This window comes from Phodopus roborovskii, unplaced genomic scaffold, assembly GCF_943737965.1.
Source record: "Phodopus roborovskii unplaced genomic scaffold, PHOROB, whole genome shotgun sequence".
In the NCBI taxonomy this organism is placed as follows: Eukaryota; Metazoa; Chordata; class Mammalia; order Rodentia; family Cricetidae; genus Phodopus; species Phodopus roborovskii.
The window spans coordinates 36076451-36100261 of NW_026125295.1; the positions used below are offsets into that span (position 1 = coordinate 36076451).

Below are 23811 nucleotides of genomic sequence, written 5' to 3' on the forward strand. Positions count from 1 at the left end.
GATTTGATCATTATTGTCTCATAATTTCCAGCGTTGTGTTTATAATTCTCAGGATTAAAGGAAAATCAAAATCAGTTGACCTTATGCAGAAGGAATGTTATTTTCTGGGTTATTGCGAATGTGTCTTATTGCAAATATGTAAGTTAACTATAAAAATAAATGACAGCCTCTTCCTTATCCTGGGATGCTGTGAAGTATGTTTGACTTTAGTCACTCTCATTTTGATTATTTTATGACCCTTTGATGAGTCTGCTTTCTCTTTCCTCAATGTAGGTAGTAAAATATCTTGTGTTTACTGATGCAGACCACAGATATACTGTGAAGGGAACAAGCTGCACATAAGACTACAAAAATACTTTCCAGGGTTTTCATGAATTTGTAAAATTATGTGACAAGAGGTCATTTTTACAAACAATGGGGGAAAGAGCCAGAAGTCCAGATACCGATGAAGAAAGAAAATCAGGCAAACACCATTACTCTCACTATTCGTCTGACTTTGGGTCTTCATCACAGTCTTCTGGCCATTCATCACCTGTCAGTCGGCCTTCATGTTCAAGTACTAAGGAGAAGAATCCAAAAAGACAGTTGTCAGACAACCAGGTGTATCATCAAGGTAAGTATCTACTGTAAAAGGTCCCAGACACCCAGATTCTCGGGACAGTGTGGCAAAAACCCACATGAATTAAGCTTTTCTGCTAGCATATGTTGCTGTGTGCATAGAGTGGGCTGATATTCATTTCATATAGGCTTTGTTTCCATAAATGAGGCATTGTTTGTATGTATATCTTACCATTTTTATGTTCAAAGTTATGCAGAGGAGAGCACAGAAGACTGCTCATTTTCTCTCTTCCTAAGGAAATGTCTTTCTTGTAATCTCAGAGGCACTTACTGTAAAGGCAAAATCTGCAAAACAATTCCACTTTCTCTATCATTTTTTTTAAAAAAGTAACTACAAGTAGTGATATAAAGTGGACATGATTCTTTGACAGCGCTGATGACCTTAGGAGGTTAGCACAGTGGTCACTGAAAACATTCAGCTTAACCTGGCTTAGGACTTGAAATCATCATCCAATTTGTTTGCCATTCACTGACTCAAAAGACGACTAGAATATTATTAAACAGTTTTTGTTATTAGATTGTTACTATACTGGAAAATCATAGCTGTATAGTTGTGTACTGTTACATAATTCTCTTCATTTTAATAAATCTCTAGAGTTAGGAAAATCTCATTTCCTGGAGCAGCAGAATGCGTAAGATCTGTAGCTTATAAAAATGGCCTAGAACAATAGGTTATAGCAAGTAAGGTAATCGTGACACATTGATGCATGTAGCACAGTTATGACACCACTGCAGGTAACAGACTTCCTGATGCCAGCCACATCTGATGGTAACAGCCTATACTCATTATTTTTGTGGGCGACACCTGTTGGATTGACTTAAGAAAGGGTGTAGTTAAATTTACATTAAAAATATTACCTTGAAAAGTAATGTTTACACATTAAAAACTACAAAGAGGATCAGCCAGGTGGCTCAGCCTCAGGTTAAACGTACTTGTTCCTTGTTCCTCAAGTCTGATCATGCGATTTTGACTCAGAAACCATGGAGGAAGGAGAAACCCAACTCCACAAACACCAGCTTCACTCTTTGATCTACAACACACACACACACACACACACACACACACACACACACACACACACACAGCCTGCAATGATGATGATGATGATAACAACATTGAAGAAGAAGAGACTCGCAAAGGATGTGTATCTGCATGAGGGTGACCTGTTCATGGACCCCAGTCCAGTGCCTCAGGGTGCCCATCTGTTGACAACTGAGTGCTTTTCTTCTTTGATTGCCATTCTTTTTAGGCTTCTTTTTCTTTTTTTCTTCTTCTAAGCATCATCTTTGTTTTCAGCCTTCCTCTGAATATGCTTCTTGTAATTTGTTGAGAATATGTTCTCCAGCTTCTATACACATCTCTTGTCAAGTGGAACCTTAGAAAATACCTGGTATTCCCAAGGATAATTTACATATCTAGGGTATTGTTGGCAAGAAGCACATTAGTTTTCTGTTCCTCTCCTGGAAGTTCCCCAGAATTTTGTGAGCCTTACCTTACTTGAGAAAACTGTTAAGAACAATCAGATCCGTGAAAAACAATTCCAACAACAGTCGGAAATTTTCAATTATTATCTCCCCTCTGCCTTGCATGGCTTTCTGCTCTGTGATGTCTTGAATTAAAGTCTGAGGGCATTTGTCTGCCTTATACCAAACAACAGGACCAAACTGAATTCATTTCTTGTCTTAGTTACTGTTCTATTGCTGTAGAGACACGATGGCTTATAAAAGGAAGCATTACAGTTTTAGAGGGTTAGCCAGTGATCATCATGGCAGGGAGTATGGTGGCAGGCGGGCAGGCAGGTGAGAGAGAGAGAGAGACAGAGAGAGAGACAGAGAGATTGACCTGGTGACACACTTCTTCCAACAAAGTCACATTTCCCAATTCTTCCCAAACAGTTCCACTAACTGGTGACCAAGCTTTCAAACATACGAGGCTATGGGGACCATTCTGACACTAACCACCCTACTCCCACTCCTGATACCAACTTCTGTCATGGTTATTGTTCTTTTACTATGAGGCAGTATGGCCAAGGCAACTCTTACAGAAGAAAGCATTTAATGGGGGCCGGCTTACAGAGGGTTAGTATATTTATCGTCGTGGTGGTGGAGAAGTTGATGGAGAGCTTTACATTCTGTTCCATGGGCAGCAGGCAGAGAATGAGATGGCTTGGTGTGGGCTTTTGACTTAGGTCCTTTGTTTGTTTTTGTATTTTAACCTTTTGATAGGATTTTAGATCCCTTTTTTAAAGAGTAGATGTGATATCCTGAAGCTTACGCTCAATACAATTTACTGAAAATACTTTAAACTTTTTGGGAAATGTTATGATTTAATATGTATATTTTAAGAATTTTATGTGTTGTAAAGTGACATTGGTTTTATGTATGTGTGTATGTCTTTGTGTGTGTATATATGTGTGTATCATGTATGTGTGTGTACGTGGAGGGTAGAAGATAACCTTGGGTGTCGTTTCTCTGGAATTATCTGTCTTGTATTTTAAGACAGTAACCCTTCATGGGTGTATAGCTTGCCCAGGTAGGCAGACTGGCTGGCTGGTAAACTCCAGGATCTTTGTCCTCAACCTCACAGTGCTGGGATCACACCATCACACCCAGTTTTACCATGCCTGGCTAGGTTTTTCATATGGCTTGTGGAGAGCAAACTCGGGTCTTTGTGCTTGTGTGACACATATTTTGAGAACTGAGCTAACTCTTACCCCAGAACCTCTTTAAAGAGAAACATATCAAGATATTAAAACATTCCTGCTATTTGATTTTTACATAGCTCTGGAACTTGCTGTGCATACCAGGCTGGCTTTGAACTCAGAGACCCACCCACATGCCTCTGCCTCCCAAATGCTGGATTAAAGGTGTGTGTCACCACACCTAGCCTCTAAAATCATTTTTTTTTTAAAGAAAAAAAAAAAAAAAACTAAAAATTATGTAGGTCCACGTGATCTGAGTAGATAAATAGTAACATGGGTATAGCCTTCACTCACATTGTTACCGTTTCTTTTTTAGCCCTTAAGAAGATTAGCCCTAAGGCTATACCCAGCAAAAAGGGAACCCGAATGGGATTTCGATCCCAAAGCCTCAACAGAGAGCCACTGCGGAGAGATCCAGATATTGTTACAAAGCGGGTTCTGTCTGCCAGGCTTCTGAAAATCAATGAGCTGCAGAACGAAGTGTCTGAACTGCAGTCCAAGCTAGCCCATCTGCTCAAAGAAAACAAGGCTTTGAAGAATCTTCAGTATCGTCAGGAGAAAGCCCTGACCAAGTTTGAAGATGCAGAGAGTGAAATCTCACAACTTATACAGCGTCACAACAATGAGATTTCTGCACTCAAAGAACGCTTAAGAAAATCTCAGGAGAAAGAACGGGCAACAGAGAAAAGGGTAAAAGACACCGAAGGTGAATTATTCAGGACGAAGTTTTCCTTACAGAAACTGAAAAAGATCTCTGAGGCCAGACATCTCCCAGAACGAGATGACTTGGCCAAGAAACTGGTTACAGCAGAGTTAAAATTAGATGACACCGAGAGAAAAATTAAGGTAAAATTGTACGCTTCACATCGTGTCCCATGGCTGGTGCTCACTGGGCATTTGAGGGCTCTGATTAAGCAGCCCTTTGCAGTTTGGCCTTTGCTTAGACCTGAAAGTGCATTTTAATGTTATTTTTCTTGCATAGAAATCAAGGACAGATCCAGGCTGGTGGTTCGGGCTTTTAGTTCTAGAACTCAAGATGCCAGGGCATCTTGGTGAGTTTGAGGCCAGCCTGGTCTGCTTTCTAGACCAGCTAGTGCTGCATAGTGATACCCTGTCTCAAGCAACAACAGAACCACAGAAGAACTCAAGGACAATTAAGGATGTATATTTAGGGGCTGGGGAGAGAACTTAGTTGGTAAAGAGTTGCTCTACAGCCATGAGGACCTGAGCTCCACCCTTAGCACTTGCATAAAAATGGCTGGGTGTGGTAGGTGGTGGTGAGCACTTGTAATTTCAGTGCCAGGGAGGGGAGATGCAGGCTGGCATCTATGGGGCTCACTGAGCAGCTAGCCTGGTCTACTTAGCTGAGTTCCAGGTACCAGGGAGAGACAGCTGCTAGGAATGAAACCCAAGATTGATCTCTGGCCTCCATTCATACACATCCATGTAGGCATACCCACACTTACACAAAAGAACATGTATTTAAGACCTAGATGTCGAAGATTGTATATATTATTAGTAAGCCATATGCAGATGGATGAGTTTGAATCTTAGTAATTTCTGGAAATGTTGTGTTTGGCTATTTGATTGTCTTTGATGTATAGTAACCACCCTGTACAAAACATCCCTTTCTCTGAAGCTAGAAATTGATGAGAGAGGAGAAGGCTGATAAAGGGGCAGAGGGTCATGCAATATCATGTCAAAAAAGCAAAAGTAAAAAGGGGACTACCTGGGGGCAAAGAAGAGAGTCACATGACTTAAGGAACATGGGGGGCAGTGGGAGGGGGGGACAAATGAGAAGTGTGATGGCCCATGGGTGTGAAATGGTTTTAGTGAAACTGTGCAGGGCCCTTTGTATAAGAAACCTGCATGGAGAACAGTCTGTGTGGGGCGGGGTGAGGCAGACACAGGCCTGGTGTGGTGGCATGTGCATGTAACCTGGACATTTGGGAAGCTGAGGAGGGACTGTGAATTTAAAGCCAACCTTGACCATAAAGCCAGACTCTGCCTCTTATAAATAAGGGAACTGGCTTCTTCATTTGTTTTGCCTTTTTACCTATTTTGAGTCATTGTAGAAAGATAGGCATTAATAGAAAGTTTATGGAAACCATTATGCATTAATAGAAACCATATTCTAAAATAGGGCTTTCCCCATATTTTATGATCATTCTACAATATTAAAGTTGGTTCTGATACAGTGAAATGATCCAGCAAACTCCTCAGCCTTCCCTGACTTTATTTGTACGCATATGTGTGTTTGATTACGTGCATGGTTTTTGTGACTGTGGTTCAGGTCAAGATACAGATCAGCGATACCTTTTATCCTTCCCTCTCTAACCTGAGGCATTCACTACTAGGCATCTCTATAATTCTGTGATTTCAAGGAGTTGCTTACTGTATAGACTTGATGCTGGGATACATCACTTACACTCTAATGCTAGCTGTCGGATGAGTAAACAGCTTTGATTTCTGAGTAGTACTTGACAGTGTGCTAACAGAGTGTCATGGTATAGCCAATTGAAGGATATTACCTTTCAGGTTTTTGTACTAAGCAATAAAGCTGCTAAGAGTGCTCACGTACAGATTTTATGTATGAACATGACTTTGATTTCTCTGGGATGTGTACCTGGAAGTACCTGTGCTGCCTCCTAGAATGTCTGCTTGTCTTTGTCAGAGCTTCCCCCCACACCCCCTCTCACCCCCCCCCTTGCTAGAGTAGCAGTGCCAGTGGGTGTCCATCAGCAGTGCCTGGCTGCTCTGGCCCTCCGCTCTATCAGCATGGCAGCCTTTGCTATTAACCGCTTTTAACCGGTTCTCACAGGCCTGCAGCAACCCTTCCTGTGCTGCTCAACTAGGCTTTCTCTTTTGGGGGTTTTCCCTTCACATTAGGAAAGCGAATTCTCTCTCTCTCTCTCTCTCTCTCTCTCTCTCTCTCTCTCTCTGTTTTCTGTTGGTTTTTGACAGTTCTTTATTTTTCCTGATATAAACTTTTTTTTTTAATGTATGCTTTGCAGATCTTTTCTCACCATCTTCACAGATGGAAAGATATTTCAAGAGGGAAAGGTTTTAATTTCATTGTGATCCACGTGACAAGATTTTTCTTTGATCTATTGTGCTTTGGTATCAAGTCTAAGAATGGCTCACCTCTTGTCCTTTGCTTATGTCGTAAAGATCACCTCAGTGTTGTGACCAAAATTATTTTCTTTCCTTTATTGAGGGATAAGTGACAAAAATATTTATATTTAATTATATAGCTCAGTGTTTCATAAACACTTCTGTTTTATGTTAACGTAAGCTCCTAACAGTTAAGCCCATTTTGAGGTCTTTTTTGCAAAAGGTTGTGGTTAGGCCTCAATATCGGGTCTCGGTTACTCAAGTGCCGTGTGAAGTGACTCCCTCCATCACCTCCAGTTGCTTGGGTATCTTTTAAAATCACTTGGACATATTTTTGAGGGCTTCCTTTTAGCTTCTAATTTCTCCTGCTGATCTAAGTGTGCCTCTCCTGTCACAACACACCCTTGATCCTTAACACGGAGCAACAGTGACTTCTTACAGGTCTGAGATCTTTTTAATGTGTGTTAGATCTCCTGCCTGTTTTTAAAGATTTGTTTTATTTCTATGTGTGATTGTGTGTGTGTGTGATTGTGTGTATGTGTGATTGTGTGTGTGTGTGTAGGCAGTTTTGAGCTACCTGATTTGGATGCTAGGAACCCAACTCAGGTCTTTTGGAAGAGCAGCAAGCCTTCTTAACTGCTGAGGCATCACTCCAGCCTCTCCATGTGTTACTAAAATGAGCTTATGTGTGTGTGCAAACACATCCTGGAGCTTTGATAGGAACTGCTTTATGCACTGATTGATTTGTGACTGCCACCTATACTGCTGAGTTTCCTGGCTCTAAATGCAAGGTGTCTCCATTAATTTGACTCATTTTTGACTTCTAAATAGTCTCAAATTTTTCTCACATCACTTCTAAAGTTAAGTTTTTGAATTTCAAAGCTTATTTCTATGGTAAAAAAATAGGTTTTCAACGGAATAGTTTATGCACATAAAGGAGTGATGCAGTTTTAGAAATGACCCAGGTTTAGAATCGCTGATATGTGAACTCTGTCTCTCCACGTCTGAGGCCTGGACCGAGCTGCTTCTATGTAATTAAAATTGTGTTGTGGTCAGCGTTAAATATGCAGTCAGGGACCTTTTTGTGCTTAGTAATGTCACATCTGCCGCCACACCTTCTGAGTAGTGTCACTTCTGAAGCCCTCTGAGGAGAATTATTCTCTACCTTTTAGCTTATTCTTTATCCTTTCCAACACCTTTGACATCCAACTCAGTGTATATAATTATTTCCTTCATAATCTCACTTAAAATCAACATAGAACTTAACATATTTGCCATTGAGGTTTTAAGCCTCATTCGGCTTCTTAAATTTTGCCTCATCCACTCGATATTTATTTTTCCCTCTAGTTCAGTTGGTGATGGTTAAGTCCCATAATTGCTTAAGAGTCAGGGAGGAGCTCGATTGTGATGCTGTATTTTGCACACTCACTAAAACCCAAAGGTGGCCTGGCTGTGCCAGTAACTGTAGTCACCTCCCTGCAGTGTTCCAGCAGCTGCACACGTTCACCTCAGGCTGACTGGCTATGTTGTCCAGAGGGCATTTCATTTGTTTGATTTGCTGTTCCTTCCTTCCTTCCTCCCTTCCTTCCTTTCCTTTTTTAAAAATATGTTATCTGTGCTTGAACCAAATTTGTACTTTCAAAACAAAGATTTTATATCTTTCAGCTTGTATCACTTGACTTCCTTAAATCTTACTTTTAAATGCATTTATTGTGCATATTTAAAATACAGAACATGATGCATACACTAAAATGGTTAGTATAATAAACAAAATATCCATCATCTCAAACAGTTGCATGTATTTCTTCTCTGTGATATGAGCAGTTACCACGTACCCATGTAATTAAAACCCTGAACATATTACATCAATTAACCTGATTTTCATATTGCATACCACACCTTTGACATTTTTGAGGTTGTTTTTATATTCATTTTATTAGTTTTTAAGACTTTCATACATGAGTGCTGTATTTATATCATTGACTCCCCATACTCCTTTCCCTCTGACTTGTCCTTTGTGTCCCCTTCCACTCCCTCTCAAAGTACCGGCTTCTTCACCTATTACTGTTATGTAACTACAGCCTGCTGAGTCCACTTGGTGTTTACAATATGTATGCATGTTTGGGGATGACTGTTTGGAATTGGGCAATCAGTCCATCAGGGCGTTCAGTAGTGTAGGGGTGCAGTTGATAGTTTAGAAAGGGGTGTGTGTTTACAGAGCTAGTGAAATATTTCAATGGAGTCAGCTGCCTGACAGGTGTCCTCTCCCTTTAGGAATCAGCTCACCTATACTAGTCCAATCCCAGGACATACCAGGGTGAACTGCTTGATACAGTTATTCTTGCTAAACACAGTACAAAGGGCTGGCACCTAAATCAGATCGCATATTTAACCCTTATTTAAAATGATTGTACATCTTTATTTGGGGTTCTATATATGTGTATGTATTGCATGGAAACTTTCAAAATTCTTTCTCACAAGAAACTTAAATTTTTTTTCAGATGCATAGCTTGCTATTGTCTAATATTACCCTTCAGAGAAATGACACACTGTTGTCTGTTGTCACCCTTCTACATGACAGCTCCTTTTTGGCTGTAGTCATTGCTCTGTGTGGCAGCTCTGTGTTGGCTGTAGTCAACCCTTTGCATGACAGCTCTGTGTTGTCCTTTTTAGAAACTGTACTGTGCAACAGCACACATTATCAGTTTATTAAATAGTTTCCTCAAAATAGAAGTCCTGTTTTAATGTATATTCTTTAATAGATTAATACAAATTTTAGTACTTAAAATCTAATTTTGAAAGTAAAGAAGCATGCTGTAGTTATAGGATGCAGAGATTTGTCTACTGATGCTTGCCACATTAGGAATGAAAAGTTTAGAACATTTACAAATAAATATTCCTTAACACATCTAAACAGTGGTAAATCACTGGTTACATTGCATTATAAGATATCTCAGTATAAATGATAACTGAGTAGTTAAGAGCACTAGGTGTTCTTGCAGAGGACTGACCTGGTTTCAGTTCCCAGCTCCCATGGGACAGCTCACAACTATCTGTAACTCCAGGTCAGTGTCTTATTCTGGCCTCTACAGGTACCAGGTATATATATGAAGCACACACATATATGCAGGCACACAACGTAGACACATATAATAAAATGAATCGTTTTTTAAAAAAGCCCTTTAATAATATTTTTTTTCTGAACTTGAAGTAAATCAGATGAAAGTGGTTTGCTTTGTATATTTGTAAATAGCTTTAATGTCTGACTCAGTACAGGACAGCTGGGTTCTCATATCTGCTTCTGCACTCAATCTGTTGCAATATGTTGTTGTAATTGATACAGATACAGACAATCCAACCTCACACAGATGTTAACAGTAATTAGAAAATAGAGGCATGGTTAAATAGCACGTTAAGCAAGTAGATTTTTTTTTAATATTATTCTAAATCTCACATTATATTCTCCAGACTTTGAGTGCCTTCCTGACCAAGGTTCATCATAGATAGCAGTGTGTCCTGAAGCAAACATTGGGGCTTGTCACCATCATAGGAGTTAACAGCCATCAAACAGAAAATGGTCTTCCAGTCTTAATGAAAAGATAAAACTGTAGTTACAGTACACAGCAAGATGTACAGCAATCTGTAGGTGTGCATTTGGTGTATGAAAATCCACCTGCTTTGGAATAACAGGTTGGCACAGAGTAAGTTACTTTATCGAGAAAACATGATGAAACTATTGAGACTTTATCTTTTATCACCTGGTGAAAATTCAGGAAGCAGCTTGCAGTTGTGGGGCTCAGTATATGTGGTTGTAGAGGAGTCTGGGCAGACATCTCTTTTGGTAGATTTTCCTGTAAGAGACCATTACTCACTTTCCCAGACTCCAGGACTGCCCTCAAGCGGGAGTGCTTCTTTTGTTAAAATAGAACTGCCTCTCAAGTAAGTAGTCACCTGAAGCGAAGGTTAATTGAGCATGGTTTCCCTTCTCACTGGCTAGACACATCTGTTTCTCTCCCAGCCACACCATCCTCCAGAGGCCAGATTCTGTTCTCAGAGTGTTTGTCTTCTGATCCCCAAGTCCAGAAGCTCTGCTGTGGCCTCTGCTCCTTCTGTGCTATTTCTAACACAAGTGAATTAAGATAATAGTGGACCAACAGCTATCTCTGCTCTTGTCCCTATGTTTTCTGGTCTGTCTTAATCCCCAGGCTTTGGCTGGCACATCTGTGGAATTAAACACTAGGACTCCTGAGGTGCCTTTGAGCTCTGAAATCTGATAGGTCTAGGTCATACTTAAAATTTTTATTATCACATTATCTGTCTGTCTTTTTTGTATTGCATACACACAAGCATGCATGTGTGCATACATACATATGTCTTTGTGTCGTTATGTGTGTAGAATTGCACACTCATGGGCATCTTGTGGGTTTGTGTTCTCTTCTTCTTCCATGTGGACCCAGACATTGAATTAGGTCATCAGGCTTGATAACAGGCACCTTTGTCTTCTGAGCCCCTCAGTGGCCCAGAAGTCAGGATGTTCAAGCCCTTCATGTGCCTAAAATGTTTTTCACTTGGGAAACTGTTGGTTTCCCAAAGTTGAGGGTTTTTTTTTTTGGATATTACTTTTATAATTTCATGCATGTATATGTGTCAATGCAAGTGCCTGCAGAATCCAGAAGAGGCTATGGGATCCCACAGCACTGGAGTTACAGGCAGTTGTGAACCTTCCAATGTGGGTACTGGGAATTGAATTCTAGTCTTTTGTGAGAGCAGTAGATGTTCTTAACCGCTGAGCTATCCTTCCAGGACCTCACACTCTGAATTAGATTCTTATTGTATCTATTATCAAATGTTTCACAGATAAAAAGCTGTTAATGTTGAAAACATGAATGCTTGAAAACGAAAACTGAGGAACCTGCTAATTGTTACTGTAAAACAATCTCAAAATTGACTAGACCATATATATGTTAATGTAATTAAATATTATACTTCATGACTTCAGTAGTTATGTTTGGAGGGTCTGTGGAAACTTCTCACTTCATGGAACAATTATTTTGGTTTTGTGTTAATGTTTACATAAGAATTTTGTACTGAAGAGCTAACAGAGGCACTAAGAGGGGCTTTAATACTGTGAAGAGGTCGGCAGTGAAGTATGATTTCGTCTGTCTTTTTATAGGCAGCTCCTGAGAATCAGTCCCTGTTAGGAAGTAGTCTTTGCCTTGCAAGCCCCGAGCAGTGTATCAGTGTCATTCTATACCCTCTTACCACGGACAGGAGCATATTGTAACAATTTTTAGTACATTACTTTTCCACTGAAAAGTGCATTTTGGGTGCTAGGGATTCAAACTCCAGCCCTCATGCGTATGCAGCAAGGACTGTGCAAACTGAGCCATCTCCTCATCCCATCATGTTTGTTGTTTCACTGAAGAAAGTGAACTAATTGAAGGTAATGTTAGAAAGTTTTACAAATGCATGCGTACCTAAGCTTGGTATAGACAAGCTGCAGGGAACACGGAGAAGCGGTGCTTTGGGCATCATGTCAGGCCTCATCCCCTTTAGCTTTCAACTAACCAGGTTCCTAAAGGTCAGGAACCAGCCTGATTTGGTTTTGTGCTCACAATGTTGATATGCTGTCTGGAATATAATTAATGTTTCTGGAAAGAATGAGTGAATGGCTTGGATCCATGAAGCATTTGTGACAGGTTCACAAATGCAGAGGGTGGCTAGTTTGATGGTAAGATGACAATGGAATCTATCCCATCCCCACCTCAAAGTTTGGCTCCAAACAAACTCATAAAAGTTGATTAAAGTTAAATATTTTTTAAAAGTTGACTTTGTGGTTACCTATTGTGGAACCTCTGGTTAAATAGTTCGGATTCTAAAAACGATCATTTTTTTATTCGTTAAGATGGTGTTGCTGCTTAAAGTGTCAACACGGGGAAAGAGTTATTTAGAGGTAACACCTTGAGGTGTTAGCAGTATTGCTAACTCTAATTTTACTGCTCATATTACATGTAATAACATGCATAAAATATTAACAAGCTGACATGTAGAGAGAAATGGGATAGCTAGGAAGCGAAAACAACAGCAAACCTGTCATGCAAGACAACACACTAAAACAGAGCTGGTCTTTGAGATGGCTCAGCAGGTAAAGGTGCTTGCAGCCAAGTCTAATGACCTGAGTTCAACCCCAGGGATGCACTTGGTGGAACTGACTCCCTCAAGTTGTCCTCTGACCTCCACATGTGCTATGTGGCACAGGTACATGTGTGTGTGCGTGCGTGCGTGCACACACACACACACACACACACACACACGCACACACACAGAGTAATAATTTTTTTCTTTGCTTTTCTTCTTGTTTTTCAAGACAGGGTTTCTCTCCCTCTGTAGAACAGGCTGCCCTCGAACTCACAGAGATCTACCTGCTTCTGCCTCCTGAGTGCTAGGATTAAAGGTGTGAGCCACCAATGCCAGACACTAAAGTGATTTCTGTTTGTTTGTATGCTTTGTTTTGTTTTGTTTTGTTTTAATAAATGGAATAAATATGGAGGCATAGATCAGACTGAGGGGAAATGTCACTTCATTAATCAAAGGGCTGTGGCATGGAAGAAGAGAAATGCTACTTTTTGTGTTCTTGGAGCAGTACAACCCTGGTGAACATTACATAGAAACTGTGTCTACTCATTTGTAAAGAACTTCCTAATCACTGAATTTCCTGTCATGGACGCCATACTGTTGTGATTAGTGAGCTGTCTATACATGGAAGGACTTGAGTAGAGGCTGAGCTCATGTGGCAGGAACCCCCTAAGTGACATGCCTGTAGGGTGGGCTGTCAGGGTGAGACTTTGAATAGTGGTTAAGATAACATGAACACAGCCATTTAAACAAACTCGGTTGGTATTTAATAGTAGGAAGAGGAAATAAATGGAAAAAAAAAAAGTATCCTCGAGTGTGTTTGCACAGCTGTCAAACAGCAGCCACCTTTTGTCTGTCTCTCAAAAGAGTTAGCATTGTGGCACACTTCGCCTTGGGAAAAGTTAAGTGTTTAAGTTTTTGTTTCATTAAAATGTTTCTTTAAAGACATTTCAAAGTTTATTTTAAAGTAGTCCTACCAGCCAAAGATACTATTCCTAAGTTGTCCATTTAATTTCTTCAAATTTTGAAGGCAAATTATCCTTATGTAATAATGTAAACATAAGAGAATATCTGAAACATTCATGTTCTTATTTGATTTCTACTTTTGCCTTTGGTCCGATTTTGAAAAAGAAGACAAAGAAGGCAGTGTTAATAAAGTTCCGCCTTCCTCAGGACTTACTCTGCTGAAGCTATTGGGAGTGTTTCCTTTTATTTTCAAACTCGGTCATAGTGTTGCTCATTTAATTTTTAGAGCTTTTTTTCTTGTTCGTTTTTAAAAAGTGAAAAAAAATATGAAAACTAAAGATTCTTACCACCCAGATATCATAGCTTTCAGCATCCTTCTGGATCTTTCTCTGTGAGGGAAAATCATGCATAACAAGGAACATGGTACTGGGCTTTTGTTTTAAATAATAAACTGGATCTCATCAGATGCTTGGTATCTATGTCTACCAGAATGGTTAATGCATTCTTGTTTCATTAGTGTGATGCATTTAGGTACATTGGGGTTAATGCTACTTTGCACAATGCAGTTTTATATATTGCTTGATTCTTTATGCTAATACTGGGGAGCTTTCATGTACAACTTTATTTTATTTTAAGCTGCCCTCATGCAGTTTATAAAACTCAAGGCTATAGATATCTCTTCTAGAATGATGTGTGAGGTATCCCCTCCTTTTACTCTTCACTATACAGTTCACCTCTCAAGCCTGTGTACTTCTAAGTTTGTATTTGTCTTTTTCCCTGAGTATGTATTTTTGTTAATATTCATAGACTAATGATTTGTATTCCAGTTTTAGCTCCTTGGAGTAGTGTATATTTGTTCTTTTCATCTTGAAGTATCTATTTCTGGTAGAACATACAAATGTTAATGGATTCACTGTGGTATTCCCATACAAGCATATGACATGGATCACTATGGCTATCTACCCTTCTGTCACGCTCTCCTGCATCCATAGCCTTGCCCTTCCCTAGTGGTCACTATTATGGTTTTTTTTTTTTTTTTTCAATATGGGAAAGATGATACTTGTCTTCCTGTGTGAGGCTTATTTTGTTCAACATAATGACTTCCAATTCCATTGACTTTTCTGAAAATGATAGGACCTTATTCTTCTCAGATGATACTCTATGGTGTGTGTATGCATATATATGGTATATGTGTATGTGTGCATGTGATATGTATGTATGTATGCATATGGTATATGTACATGTATATATGGTATGTGTATGTATATTAATACATATACTTATGTATATGGTGTGTGTGCATACATGCATATGGGATGCATGTATGTGTTTATGATGTATGTATGTGTGCATATGCTATACATGTGTATATGGCATGTATACATGTGTAAATTGTATGTGAATGTACGTATATATTGTATGCATATACATGTATATATTGTATGTGTGTATAATGTATGTATATACATGTATTATGGTATGTGTGTATGTGTATGGTATGCTTGTTTGTGTATATGGTATGTATATGTATGTGTATATTATAGTGTGTATGTGTATATATGGTATGTGTGTATATTGTATGTGTGTTTGTGTTTCCTTTATATTTTTACCTGTTGAGCACCTAGTCCAATTCTTACTGTTAGGAATAGTGCCATGATACTCATGGGTAGGAGAAATTACTTCATTTGTTTAGAATATTCACTGGTCAGTATCCAGTTATGCCAGCACCATTTGTTGAAGATGCTTTCTTTTTTTCCAATGTATAGTTTTAGCTTCTTTGTCAAAAATCATGTGCTTGTAGGTGTGTGGGTTAATATCAGGGTTTTCAATTCAATTCCATTGGTCTTCCTGTTTATTTTTGCACCAATTCCAAGCTGTTTTTAGGACTGTAGCTCTATAATAGAGCTTTAAGTCAGGGTTGGTGATGCCTCCAGAAGTTTCTTTATTGTACAGGGTCTCTTGTTTTTCCATATAAAGTTGAGTATTGTTTTTTCAAGGTCTGTTAAGAATTGTGCTGGGATTTTGATGGGGATTACATTGAATCTGTACATTGCTTTTGGCATGATTGTCATTTTTACTATGTTGATCCTACCTATCTAAGAACATGGGAGCGCTTTCCATTTTCTGGTATGTTCTTTAATTTCTTTCTTTAAAGATTCAAAATTCTTATTATATTGGTCTTTCACTTGTTTGGTTAGTGTTACCCCAAGATATTTTATGTTGTTTGTGGCTATTGTAAAAGGTGATGTTTCTCTGATTTCTTTCTCAGTCCCTTTATTGTCTGTATATAGTAGGGCTACTGATTTTTTTTTTTTTTTTTGAGTTAATCTTGTATTCTGCCACTTAGCTGAAGGTGTTTATCAGCTGTAGGAGTTCCCTGGTAGAGTTTTTTCTGGTCACTTATGTAAACTATCATATCATCTGCAAATAGTGACAGTTTCACTTCCTTTCCAATTTGTTTCCCCTTGATCTCCTTGTGTTGTCTTATAGCATTAGCTAGAACTTGTAGTACAATAGTGAAGAGATATGGAGAGAGTGGACAGCCTTGTCTTGTTCCTGAATATACACTTAAAAGTAGCAACCACTGAGTCACATGGTAGTTCTGTTGTTAGTTTCTTTAGGACCCTCCATTTCCCATAGTGGCTGGACTAATTTATATTTTGTCATGTTAATACTGATTGTCAGCTTGTCAGGATCTGCTGTCACTTACGAAATGAACCTCTGTGAGTGTCTAGTTTCTAGGTCCAGTTAACTGAGGTGGGATGATCCTTTCTATGATCTGGAGTGCCAGACTGAAGAATGGTATACCAGCGTTTGTCTCTCTGTTGTGGGTGCATGTAACAGGCTGTGTTACAGTGCCCTGCCATGACGTGCCCATCAGGATGGACTCCACCCTGAACTGTGAGTTAGACCCTCCCTGCCTTTGTTGAGTTGCTTCTGTCAGGTGTGTTGTCACAGGAACAAGGAAAATCACCAGGATTTAGCAGTGACTACATCAGTACTGGCTTCTCCTTGTTGGGAAATAATTTCTCTGTGGTTCCTTTAAGGTAGACACATATTGCAGCAACCCCCCCCCCCCCCGAACTATCTAGAAAGTTGTTTGTTTTTTCATTAGATTCTAAGCAATTTCACCCTTTTCTTCAGTGGCTCAGTGATCATTCAACAGCTTATTGCTCAATATTTAAGTATTTGCATGTTTTCTTTTTACTCCTTTAGACATGTTTATCCTTTGGAAATCTCATGCATGTATATAATGTATCTTGATTATATCAACTTCCCACCCTTTCCCTCCAAGCCCCTTCATCTTATATTTCAGTATTTTTTTTCTTTCTGTGGTTTTTTATTGATTTATAATTTTAGTTCATTATGATAGAAGATGTATGAAAGTATTTCAGTTTTGAAATATTTGGTATGATTTCTTTTATGGCTTAAAATTGACCTATTTTGGAGACTAAACCCATGAACTTTTGAGAAGAAAGTATCTTCCCAGCTCTTATGCCCATTCCACAAATGTCTGTTAAGTCCAACTTGAATTTGAAGCTTTTCTGTCTTGATAATATGTTTATTGGTGAAAGTTAGTGTGTTGAGATCACTGTTGTTTTATCTAGACCTGTAGCACTTGTTTTAGGAAACCAGGTATAACACTGTGTGATACAAATATATTTATAACCATTGTATCCTATTGATGGATTGTTCCTTTTGTTATGAGTATGCTCTTCTCCCCCCCCATCCCCCCACTCCCTGCCCCAATAATGAATTGAAGTCTCTTATTCCCTATCAAACCCACCTGTTGCTGCTTGTTTACAGCTTCTGCATGCTGGGTAAATCCCTTTCCAGCCTTTCCATTTCAGTGTGTGTTATTTTTTGCCAGTGAGGTTGGATTTTGTGTGTCAGCTCCTATGCTAGTCTGCAGATTTTAGTTGGAGAGCTAAGAAGTGTAACATGAATTAATAAAAGACCCAGTGACTGATATTGGTGTTTAAACTTCAAGCAGAAGGTCAGTAAAGCAAAGTAATGGGTCAGTAGCTTCTACCACTACCTCAGGTTGAATGGGTGGCTGGAGAATCCTGAGACTGAGTGTCTTCTTATCCTCCTTGATACTGAGCCTGCCTGTCTTCAGTGTGGCTGGGGAATGAATGTCTCCTACTAACTCTTGCTTCTGTCTTATATAACTCCCTAATGCTGGAATTAAAGGCATGTGATCCCAGGTGTTGAGATCATCTTTGTGTGAGCTGTTTCTCTTTAGAACTGGATCAGTCTGGGTGTCCTTAGACTCAGAGATCTGTCTACTTCTTAGTCCTGAATCCTAGGATTAAAGGTGTATACCACCACCTCCTAGATTCCAGCTTCTGGGATTAAAGGCTGGGGTGATTGACTTTTCTTTCTGAATCCTCAGACAAGCTTTAATAAATCATAAGTAATACATCACCACAAACAACCACTTATTTAGGTTCAGGGTCAATATTGAGAGTTATGCTACTATAATTTTATTGAATTTTTTTCTTGGTTTATTTGTATACTTTTTGTTCTTTTCTCTCTTCCTTATTTATTTTAGGAATTTGCCAAATACTGAGTTAAATATGCTTGATTCTTTCCTTATTTTTCTATTCCTGTTATTAAATACCTTCTGTAGTGCTAGTTTAGCAGCCATGAGTTGCTTTAGTTTGGACTTATCCTGGAAAACATCTCTGTTGTATTAAAGGGTAGCTTTGGTCTGAGATATCATCTTGCACCTGTCAGAATGGCTAAGATAAAAAAACACCAATGGCAGTTTATGCTGGAGAGGATGTGGAGAAAGGGGAACACCCTCCACTGCTGGTGGGAGTGCAAACTTGTGTGGCCATTCTGGAAATCAATGATGGTTCCTCAGGAACTCTTTGGTTTAATGACTACTTCCTAATTTGCCTCACTATATTTACAGGCACAGTTTTCTTACTACCTGTTTTGTAGAAATATTTCAAGCTTACATAGAGTTGTGCATCTAAAATGCTACAATGAATACTGAACTAAATAGTTTACTCACCTATTGTAAACATTAACATGTTTGACTTATATTATGCAGTCATGGAATCCCATGTTCTTTCTCTGTTGTATGCAGACACACAGATTAACTTTCTGAGGGGAAGTTACATATATCATGCCCATTGATCCTCAATATACCAGTATTGTGATTTACATGTATATAGTGATTTCTTTTTGTCCACCGACTGATGGGAGATACGATTCTGTAAATATGTTTCTCATACTGGTTAATGAATAAAGCACTGTTGGCCAATAGGAAAGGAAGATAGGAGGGACTGGAGACAAGGAGGAAATAGGAAGTAAGAAGGAGAGTCAAGATGGAGAGTCTGGAGAAAGCAGTATGCCGGCCGGCTCCCCGGTGAGAGAAATACATAGATCAGCAGAAATGGGTTAATACTTGTACCTGGCCTATAGCATTGTATCAAATACAGAGTCTCTGTGCGTTATTTGGGGCTGGCGCGGCGGTGGGACAAGACCAGCGGCGGCAGGCGGAAAAACCGTACTCCTTACAACCGACCCTAGTAGTTTTCTTTTTCTTGTTGACACAATGTCTTTTATAGTACTTTCCTTCTGAAATACAGGATCCAATCTTCAGGAAATATGGTGCTGACCTGTGTAGGTCACTAGTCTTTTATATAGAACATTTTAACTTAGTACTATGTTATGATTTGGATTTTTTTTGGGAGGAGGAGAATCTTACTATGTAATCCAGGCTGGCTTCCATTCAGGCTCCTACTGCCTCAGCCTTCCCATATCTATGATTACAGAAGCCCACCACTAGGTTCAGGTTAGAGCATCCTTAACTTTGCACATAAGAGTGACCCCTGATGCATCAGTGTTACTAAACTAAGTGTATCCACTGTTGGTGCAACATTGAATAGCAATATTGATAACATTTCCTTCTTAAGATCTTTCTGGGGGCTGGTGATGTCTGTCCCTATTGGTGTGGTCATGCTGAGTAAATTGGTTTTCTCTGCTTTTCACCATTAACTATTGAGGAAGGTCACCAAGCCAGGCTAGTTGGCTTGCCCTGAAAACTGTGGCTACATTACATGTTATATCCCACTCAGAGTGCATGGACACCTGTCCATCCCCAAGAACCATTGTGGATTAGATTTCCTAGTTTTAGACATCCAAACAGATAGATAGTCTTACTTCATTGTGGCATCAGTTTGTATTTTCTTCACAAGGAAGGATACTGGAGCCTCATGCTTGGCACTTATTTGTCTCTGTCTTTGGTAAATCACTTGTTCAAATATTTCTTCTACTTTTTACTGAGATGTTTCGTTTCTTTGACTTTTGTGACTATTCTCTATATATCATGCATGTATGTGTGTTGATAAGTGATATAAATCAGAAAAGTTATTTCCCTCAAAAATGTTTTTTTTTTTTTCCTTTTTTTTTTTTTTTAATTCACTTTGTTTCTTTCGAAGACAGGTGTTCTTAATTTCAGTAAGATCCAAGAAGCTTCATTTCCTAGCATTGCCCTGGGGAAATAATCAGTTTATGTTTGAAGTTATTTATTCTGGAGTATTCACCCTGGGAAAAAGTGGAAGCACAGGAAAACTGGGGCAGCAGAATCTGCTTACATAAATTATGCTGCTCTCCTTTAAATGATTCCATTTTAAAGGATTGCGGGACAGAAGTCTGCTGCTTTCAGGTTTTTATGATAGTGAGGGGAAGCACAGAGAAGTCTCGAGTTGTACACTGAGATGCTGACAGTGATGATTACTGAGAAGTGATTATAACTACCATATGTTTTCCTTTTTTATATATGATCTCATGTTTTGTTTAGAAGACTATTTTGCCTGGAAGGTAGGCAAATGACTACTTATTTGAAAAGAAAGGTATTCTAATTTAAATTCTCCCTAACCTCGATGATACGTGTTCAGAGGCCACAGGAACAGCCCCCAGTTTCCTGAGAGGGTATCCCAGTGCACACATTGCACCTGTGCTGTTTGCTTTTAGCTACCTTGGTGTTTACTTCCAAGCACGGATTTCTGGAAGCTCCTCTCTTACCGTTCTATGTTTTGGTCCCTCAAGTGACAGTGAGCTGTAGGCAAATGTGTGAGGATTGACTATCCATCATCAGGAAAAGTAAGGGTGGAATCATGGAGCTAGGATCTTACTAACAGGGAGCCTGCTGCCTGGCTTATGATATGCACATGAACACTAAACTGAGCCTGGTTTTTAAGTCTGGTCAGTGCTACCAAGATGTAGCCCTGCACTTCCAAGTTCTGCGTTTGACTATTGGTGTTGTTGTTGTTACACAAAGGAGCTATCCAAAAACCTCGAGCTGAGTACCAACAGTTTCCAGCGGCAGTTGCTCGCTGAAAGGAAAAGGGCGTTTGAAGCTTACGATGAAAATAAACTTCTTCAAAAGGAGCTGCAGCGGCTCTATCACAAGCTAAAGGTAAGCATGCGCTTTTAGACCACACTGTTTCTCCTGTCACATACATTGCCTAGTATTTTTTTTTTTTAAAGCGGTCACTATTCATATTCTGGAAGAGAACCATGGAAATGAGCATGTGGGTCACACTCCTGAATGATCAGTATTCTTCATATGATCCCAGGATGCTTGCTTTTGTTTCAAGGAGACCAATTCACATTGAACATGTCTTCATTTTATGGAAGTCATTCATGGGTTGAAATTGTATTCAGAAGTCCACAAAATTATGCATAGCCTTATATAGTTTTCTCTTTGATGCTCAGGTTCTCATAAAAAGGTTATATTGTGAAGATCTCTTGTGTTGAACAACACAGTCTAATTTTTGTCACATACATAATACATACATAAGAAAGGTTCTGTTCTTGTCCCTGGGGCCAAGCCTAGATCACAGATAGGCATTACCAGATCTGTGGGGAGGAGGTGGATGTTGTGGTATTTGCTTCCTTCTCCCTATTCCCCACCCCTTTTCCCCCTTTTACCCTTCCACTCTGTATTCACCCTCTTCCTTTCCCCTTCCCTCCCACTCCTCCTAGGAGATATCTTTTCCTCTAGTTTGATAGTTACCGTAGAGAGCTGACCCGGAGATATTTCAGTTCAATAAAGAAGGTATTGGTTATCACACTGAAGGTATTTGTTTAATTTGAAACTAACTATCTTCCTTTCTTGTATTGGGTTTGTTTTCAGGAAAAGGAAAGAGAGTTGGATATAAAAAACATATATGCTAATCGTCTGCCGAAGTCCTCTCCAAAGAAAGACAAAGAGATTATTGCAAGAAAAAATGGTATAGTAGGGTTACTGCTGAAATTGGAGCTGTTAGTGATGATGGACTCTAAAGTAAAGAAAGTGAGGGAAGAGCCCTTGAGTATATGTGATCTCAGTTTTACAAGTCAGCGTTGATAATAACCATAGTCTTTCAACTTTTGTGTTTCTAAAGCGAGCTTGTTAAAATCGGGTTCTGGGGGAATGGAGAGATGGGCAGCAGGGTAAGAGAGGTTACTGATCTTCAGCTCGCAGTGACTTGCATGCAACTCCAGCACCAAGAAATATGATGTCCTCTTCTGGGCTTCTTGAGCACACACACATCACATACGTGGCATATATCATGTACAGAGACAACTCTTGCACATAAATAGAAAAATAGAATTTACAAAATTAAAAAATATATGTTTTATACAACCTTTGAAAAAAAATCTATATGTTCCTGTGTTGAAGCATTCCAAAATGTTGTTAGTATACAGCTTTTATGTTATCATTAAATAAACTTAATTTTAATAAATGTTGAAAACCTTCTTGTAATTTTGATGACATAAAATATGTCATTATTCACAAGTATTAAATACCTAGCTTTAACAATTTAATCCTTCATTGATGCTGTCTCATCCATTCCTTCTACTTTCTAGCGTATTTCACAGTGAATCCCAGATATCATATCACTTCACTTATACTCTGCATTACTGTGCAGTTTTACTTTTCTTGAACAGAATTATAACTCTCCTATGAATTACAGAAATTTTAAAGCATTAACTTTGGGAAAGATATTAGCATGTGTAGTATAGTTGTCCTCAAACCACCTAATTGCTAGTTAATCCTTCATGAAGAAAGTCTGCACTCTCATCTAGACTAATCTTGCCAATTGAATATATGTTGACATTGTTCAGTGGGGTTAGAAAACTTTTTTATGGTTTTCTTGGTAGTATCATGCCAGAGTGACTTTACAGACCTGTGTACGAAAGGAGTACAGACCATTGAAGACTTTGAGCTTGAAGAATTTCCCGGTACACCACAGACAGTTCTGTGTTATGAAAACAAATGGGATGAACCAGACTATCTTTCTTCGGTGAGTTTAACACGATGATTAAGAAATCTGTTTTCATAAATGTGGTCAGAAGTTCCACACATATGCCCCACCCCTCACTGGTCCTGTGTCCTCTGGAGAAGTGTGCTAGTTACCTTTCTTATTTCTGTGACCAAATATCTCATAAGATGCAGCCCAACAAAGAAAATGCTCCTTCTGGCTCTTGGTTTGAGAGGGTGTCATCCACTTTGGGGAGTGTGAGATAGCTGGTCATATTACATCCAGTCAGGAAGCAGAGATGAATGTGGCCACAAAACCGGCTCTTTCCTTTTTCCCTTTCAATCCCCAGCCAATAGAGTAGGTCCACACATAATTTATTGTGGGCCTTCCTCCTCAGTTTTCATTTTTCTTTTAAGATTTATTTATTTATTTTATGTACATGAGTACTCAGATACCATTACAGATGGTTGTGAGCCACCATGTGATTGCTGGGAATTGAACTCAGGACCCCTGAAGAGCAGTCATTGCCCTTAACTACTGAGCTATCTCTCCAGCCCCTCCTCATATCTTAGGAATACACTCAGATGTGTATCTCCTTAGACAACTGATTCTAAGCTGACAATGAAGATTGACTATCTTGGGGGTTAGCAGATAAGTTTATAACATTATTCTATTTGAATTCTACATAATTATTAATTAGAGGTTTAGACATAATGTATATTTGAAAGACTCAGTGTTGCCTGTCAATGCCTGTGCTCTGCAACTCAGCACTACCTTAGTTGGCTACTATATTTGGCTAATAGCCATTTCTGGTTAGGTGAGTCAATTAGATTGTGTTATAAAAGTACACAAACCAAAGCAAAGCTACTTTTACAGCTTATCTCATCATAATTTTATATAGGTTGTTGGTTCTATTTTCATTGTATTGGTTGGTTCTGATATATCTTATAACTGTCTTTAAAAATGTAGCTCAATTAAGGCATTATCCTTTTTGCAGCATCATTCAAAAC

The 23811-nt window shown here is 39.0% G+C and overlaps 1 protein-coding gene across 1 annotated transcript in view; it reads left to right on the forward strand.

The window, feature by feature from the left end:
• The first annotated feature begins 371 nt into the window (after positions 1 to 371).
• Lca5 (lebercilin LCA5) overlaps positions 372 to 23811 on the forward strand; it is a 28020-nt gene continuing 4580 nt past the window's right edge. The window contains exons 1-5 of the mRNA XM_051207891.1: positions 372 to 613; positions 3637 to 4166; positions 20833 to 20970; positions 21691 to 21787; positions 22701 to 22843. Of these exons, the coding sequence (XP_051063848.1) occupies positions 415 to 613; positions 3637 to 4166; positions 20833 to 20970; positions 21691 to 21787; positions 22701 to 22843 (1107 nt within the window). The 5' untranslated portion in view covers positions 372 to 414. The remainder of the gene's footprint in view (positions 614 to 3636; positions 4167 to 20832; positions 20971 to 21690; positions 21788 to 22700; positions 22844 to 23811) is intronic.